Source organism: Cuculus canorus, chromosome 7, assembly GCF_017976375.1.
Source record: "Cuculus canorus isolate bCucCan1 chromosome 7, bCucCan1.pri, whole genome shotgun sequence".
Classification (NCBI taxonomy): Eukaryota; Metazoa; Chordata; class Aves; order Cuculiformes; family Cuculidae; genus Cuculus; species Cuculus canorus.
Genome location: NC_071407.1, coordinates 32,324,980 through 32,331,062, shown reverse-complemented (window position 1 = coordinate 32,331,062; position 6,083 = coordinate 32,324,980). Strand labels below are relative to the sequence as shown.

The 6,083-nt window shown below is 45.9% G+C and overlaps 1 protein-coding gene across 30 annotated transcripts in view; it reads left to right on the top strand.

The window, feature by feature from the left end:
• The first annotated feature begins 2,137 nt into the window (after window positions 1–2,137).
• EBF3 (EBF transcription factor 3) overlaps window positions 2,138–6,083 on the top strand; it is a 139,654-nt gene continuing 135,708 nt past the window's right edge. For all 30 annotated transcript variants that reach the window (XR_008450740.1, XR_008450739.1, XR_008450737.1 and 27 more), the window contains exons 1-4: window positions 2,138–2,634; window positions 2,864–3,020; window positions 3,430–3,493; window positions 4,218–4,273. Coding sequence is in view for 24 of the 30 variants with exons in the window: in XM_054071933.1 (XP_053927908.1) it covers window positions 2,501–2,634; window positions 2,864–3,020; window positions 3,430–3,493; window positions 4,218–4,273 (411 nt within the window). In the remaining 6 variants the exon portion in view is untranslated. The remainder of the gene's footprint in view (window positions 2,635–2,863; window positions 3,021–3,429; window positions 3,494–4,217; window positions 4,274–6,083) is intronic.

Genomic DNA, 6,083 nt, shown 5'->3' with positions numbered 1-6,083 from the left:
CGCGCTCCCGGCAGCTCTCAGCCAGCCGCGAAGTGACAAAAAAAAAAAAAACCCAAACAACCAACCCTAACCCCATAAGATAAAGTTGGTGAATGATAAAGACCGTATTTTCCACGCTTTGGGTGCAGGACCAGATGATCTAGAAAATGAGCTGAAATAGATTCAGCCTCAGAGCCTGTTGTGAAGAGCAGCTGATTCCCCCATTTCTGGCCAGATGGCTTCTGAACACAGATTTGCATTCATTTTCGCTTAATATCGTCCAAAATAGTGGGGCAGCTGCATTTGTTGTCAAAAAGGTTTAAAACTCCCTTTCTTTCTCGGGCAGGATCGTTACCTTATGTGATGGGCTTATGGAACTTTTTTTTTTTCCCCCCTCCTTAGTCAACAGTATCAGATTTAAAAGGATTTGTTTTAAAACCTTCTAATTTGGTAATCAGATTTAAATCGCCTTGGCGCGTGTAATCTGAATTAAAGATACTGTAAATTATTTTAAGCATTATGCTTTCGTTAGCGGAGAGAAGGAGCAACTTCGGCATTGTTCCGTGCATTTTGAGGAAATATGTTACAATTATAGCGTCGCTGAGCAGTTTTTACCTTATTTTTAGGAGGGAGGATTTTGCGGGCGGGGGGACCGGCAGCCCCTGGAGCCCTCCCGAGGTCCCGAAATGCCATTTCGTGCCCTCAAATGCCATTTCCACCCCGAGCACTGCATTGTTTGGGAACTTTGGTTTGCTCGTCCCTCCGCGATTAAAAAAAAAAAAAAAGAAAAAAAAAGAAAAAAAAAAAAAAGAAAGTGTTTGGTTTTGTAATCTGCTCTTTCGTACCTCAAAAGCTCCGGGCTGATTATGAATACAGGAATTTTCTTTTAATTTATCATGAATAGTTTCCATACACTTTGATTTAAGGTTATTAACATTCTATAGACAGTGGCATCTTTAATATGTGGCGATCGCTTCTAAAGACTAATCTCATTACCCTCAAATAGTCATAAAATATGATTTTATTATACTTACGTATTTAATTAGACGGCCAGCAATGTAATGGATTTTGAGATCGGGTAGAGCAACAGCTTTGATAATTCACTTATCTTTGGCAATAGTCATTAACCCCCAACACCAGCAAAATAGATTGCTTTCTAACACATCTTTCTTTTTTTCACCCCTTGGAGAAAGGATCGCGGGGTCTCCTGATAACACAAACCGGACTTCGATTTCCACCGATTAATTAAAATATTAACGCACGGACTTTGGCAAAAAAAAAAAAAAAACAAAACAAAACCCAAACCTCTCTAAAAAATAAATAAAAATAAAGGGAAAAGCTCACGACTCGAGGTGGATAAATAGATACGGACAAGGTGGATATAGAGCTACGGAGAGGATGGAGACTTGGAATATATAGATTTTGAGGGTCTGAGTATTTATGGAGAGGGTGCGCGCTTCGGGGACACGCTTTGTCCAGCTTTTCTACCCCAAAACGAGGGTCCGCGAGGGTTACGGCCCATGAAGAGGTGTGGGGGTGTTGCTGGAAGACACTTTGATATTTGGGATCGCGCTCCAGCCCCGTCCCCCACCCCCCCCCGCCCCTCACCGCCCCGATGGGGCGGTGAGGGGCGGGGGGGGGGGTGGGGGACGGGGCTGGAGCGCGGGAGCGCCTGAACCCCACGCTCCATATATGGCATTAACCCCGCCCACCGCCTACGTCACCAGTGACGCCACCTCTCCCGCGGTGGCGGGGGCCCGGCTCCCGGGGAAGGGCGCGCTCCTCGGGGAGGGAGGGCCGGGCTCTGCGCGCCTCCGTCCATTCCGTGAGACGCCACGGGCCCGCGCCCCGTTCTCCCGTGTGCCCGGCAACACCTCCGCGGTAATCACTAATTTTTTTTTTTTTTTTTTCCCTTCTTCTTCTTTTTTTTTTTTTTTTTTTTTTTTTTTCTCTCCCTCTTCTTCTCCCCGTTTATTTGTCTTTTGGAGCAGGAGAGCCTTGCCAGAAAGTGGTCGATTCAGCAGTGTCCTGAAGCTTTTTTTTTTTTTTCCGAAGCGCTTTTTACTAGGATGACACCACGTTGAGCGCGTCTGCAAACAACAACAAAAATATTTATTCTTTTACCCCCCTTTTCCCCCCTTTCCCCCCCAAAAAAAAAGCAACCTCGCAGTGTCGCCGGCTGCAGTTATACTTTTTCCTTCTTTTTCCTTCTTTTTTTTTTTTTTTCCTATTTTTTTTTTTTTTTTAAACCACCAAACTGGAACGCCATCCAACTCGCTGCACAGAAGTACTCAGTAAATTGTTTATGTCGTGCCAATACAGGACAGATTGAAGAAGGAAGCAAGACTTGAACTGGGCTTTTCTCCTACTGATCACGGGGAGTAAAGTCATCTCTTATATTCCAGTCGCCAAGGAGAGAGAGAGAAAAAAATCAAGCAACAACCAACCCACCCCGTATCTGACATTTCCCTCAGTTTTAACCCCTTTTGGTTAGGAGCTGGTTTTGCCCAAATTTGTTTTAATGTTTGGGATTCAGGAAAATATACCGAGAGGTGGGACGACCATGAAAGAAGAACCGCTGGGCAGTGGGATGAATCCCGTCCGATCGTGGATGCATACTGCTGGGGTAGTGGATGCTAACACGGCCGCCCAAAGGTACGTCTGCCAAATCCTCTCCCGGCGGTTTTCTCCTCCTGTATTTCTCATCCCGGCCGTAAATCCAACCCCAGCACCCCCCCTCCTCCTCTCCCCAAACCCGCCCGCCCCGTATCACTTACAGCCTTCCCCGCTCCGCGCCGCTCCGCGCATCCCCCCGCGGCCGCGGTGCCTGCGCGCCCCTTTCGCCGCCGCTCTCACCCACGCCTTGTCTTGTTTTTTCCCGCAGCGGCGTGGGGCTGGCTCGGGCACATTTCGAGAAACAGCCGCCTTCCAATCTCAGAAAATCCAATTTTTTCCACTTCGTCTTAGCTCTGTACGACAGGCAGGGGCAGCCAGTGGAGATTGAGAGAACAGCTTTTGTGGACTTTGTGGAAAAAGAGAAAGTAAGTCTGCCTGTTATTTATTTATTTATTTATTTATTTATTTATTTTCCCCCTTTACGTTTAAGCGTGATTTAATTGATCAAAGATCATTTCCAACCTAACGGTACTCCAGAGGCGCCCCCGGACCACGTGCGGGTTCCCCCCCGTTATTACGGCCTCTCCGAATAGATCCCGGGTTTAAAAAAAAAACTTAGAGCCGCGTCCCCGGCTTATTCGAACGAGGGGGGAAAAAAAAAGAGCTTAAACGTGACATATTTGCACCGAGATAATGACATCATCAGCGCTCCACAAAGTGGGCTGAATTTCTGCAAACTGATAATTCCGAGCCGCTTCAGGGACGAGAAAAATGTACGTCAGGAGGAGGGAGATATTTTTCGTGCTAAATATAATTATTTATCGTTACTTGCAGGAGCCAAACAATGAAAAAACTAACAATGGGATTCATTATAAACTTCAGTTATTGTATAGCAATGGTAAGTTGTCGTTACCTCATTTTTGAACGCCCGTGTGCCGCAGAAAAGTCTGACTTTATTTTTCAAGGCCTTTTGGAAAAGGAGATAAAGATTTTGAGATTAAAATTACACGCGTGTAAACACGGCTCTTGCCTCGGCATATAAGGAAAACAAAACATAAACGATCAATAAGTCAATGGTACTTCACATGATTAACCGGTTGGTCTTGAAGTGGAAAGTGAAAAAAAAAAAAGGGGGGGGGGATCGATAGCTGCTCCAGCAGAACATCACTTTTAAGTGACTTTTTTTTTCTTTTTTTCCTGGGGTTTTTGCGAATGAGTGGTGGTTATTGGGATGGGGGTGAGTGCAGGGAGCAGGCGGAGGGGAGCCCCGGCGGAGCGGGGTTCCCAGACAGGGGGAGACGGGCTTTCCTGGTCCCAGCGCCCAAACCACCGCCGGGATCGCCTCTTTCCCTCAAAAACCCCTGGCCAAGGGCAGGCAGCCCGGCCGTGGGGGGCTCTCTGGGGCACTGCCAGGCTCGGGGGTGAACGAGGATTCTGTCACGAGATGATTTCTGTTGGGTTTTTTAATTTTTTTTAAATATTATTTTTATTTTTGAAGCCTGGCGCGAGTGCCGATCCCTGTCCATCGCGATTAATTGCCTGACCTCCTGCTTTCATTATGTAATTTGGGTGGTTAGCAATTGAAATCCTAATAGGAATTTGTCTCTGCTTTCCCCCCCCAGGAGTTAGGACAGAGCAGGACCTGTATGTTCGTCTAATAGACTCAATGACCAAACAGGTGAGAAAGTTTACGCTTTTTCTCAACACGCAAGTTGTTAAGTTTTGTATTTTGCCCTTGCTGGGAAGGGGAGGGCAGAGGGGGGGATGTTACACCGATAAACCGCACCTACTTTTAATTTACCTGAGCGTGTGATTCAGATACTTATTACTGGCGGATATTTGAAAAAGCGAAAAAGGTGTTGTTGTTGCTATTCGAGGAAGCGTTGGCATCGTTAAATAGTGTGTGTGGCATTCAGCACAACGTCATGCGAACAGATGTTTGATATAATTAATTTAGCAAGAGAGAGAGAGAGGAAAGGGGGGGAAAAAAACCAACAACCCATCGAGTTACCCAGATTTATTTTTAAAAGCGCTTTTTTTAACTTTTTGGGCGATATTGTTCAACGGTGAGAAAAGGGCAGCCCTCTTCCCCAGGCACTGCGAAAACGGCCGCGATTAGTCCTTTTCTTTTATAATGCGGTGATCTGGTAACGCGAGACGTTTATTTGGATTTAAAAGTTAAATGTGCTGAGGTGAAAAGTCATCTTGTTCTCCTCTAGTCCATATTCACCTCTCAGCCCCCCATCTCCATAATTCAAACTCCATGCTCCAGGGGTCACCCAAACCCGTCCGTTTCCCTGAGATCAGCTTCTGTTTCTTCCTCAAACCTCTGTCATACCTTGTAAATAACATAATTACAAGCAGTTCCTTATTAAATTATTTAACCTGTCTTGGTCAACTTTTCCGATGATAACTACGTGTTATCAGCATTGCAGCACAGCAATTAAAGACAGAAAGCTACTTATTGGCTTTGGATTTAATCAACTTTTTTTTTTTCCCCCCCTTCCCCCGGAGAGACATTTCGTGCTTTTTAATTTTTTTTTAAATATTTTTTTTTTTTTTGGAAGGGGGGAGGAGAAGGAAGGTGAGAATGGGGAATAATTTACAGTGTTCTGGAAATCGGATACCAGGGATGGAAATTAAAACCACTCCACCAATCTGTCGGGTTTGCACTGCCGGCCGAGGCAAGCTTGTATTATTCTTGCTAACTTTGCAGTCTCGGAGCAAGAGGCATTCGGGATCTGCCCCCCCCCCCCCCCCCCCGGGACGGGATTGGGCTCCGGGATGGGCTCCGGGATGAGCTCCGGGAGCGGAGCCGGCGCTCGCGGCCGCTCTCCCCGCTCAAACTTTCTGCTGCTCTCGACTAAAATCGGGATAGATCTAAACGCCTCCAGTAGTAAAATAGCGTGATTTCCTCCCGGAGAAAAGCAGAGCTGACAGGCGAAGTACAATTACTCTGACAAAGACGGAGGCGTTGTAGCCTTCAATAATTATTTCAATAGGTTACAGAGGAGCCCTTTTAAACTCTGGAGCGCTCTCGAGTCGACAATGTGGGTTTATTTCCTTTGTATACAGCGGCTAAATGTTTTCGGAAATCGCTGTAGTAGTCTAATTAAGAGGCTCACATAGACGGCTATAAGTTTCGTTACCGATGAATAAAGGAGCAAAGAGGATACGTTTTAAGTACGCTTTTATTGTTCACGTAGGCTCCGCACCTTTTGCAGCAGAAAGAGTACTGAAAATAAAGGCTTTTAATCTCTCCTCACTGACGGGAGCAGGGAGGAAAAAAAAGAAATAGCCCAGTAACTGATCAAAGAGTCAATGGCGCTGAACAGACAGTTTATGGATTTCTGTTTGTGCTACAAAATAAAAAATAAATCACTGATAAATACGTGGTTTCATCAGAGGAAAAGTAACAATCACCAGAAGTTATATGGCACGCTGCAACAACAAACACTCGCGGCCACAGCCGGCTTGTTATGTCTGCG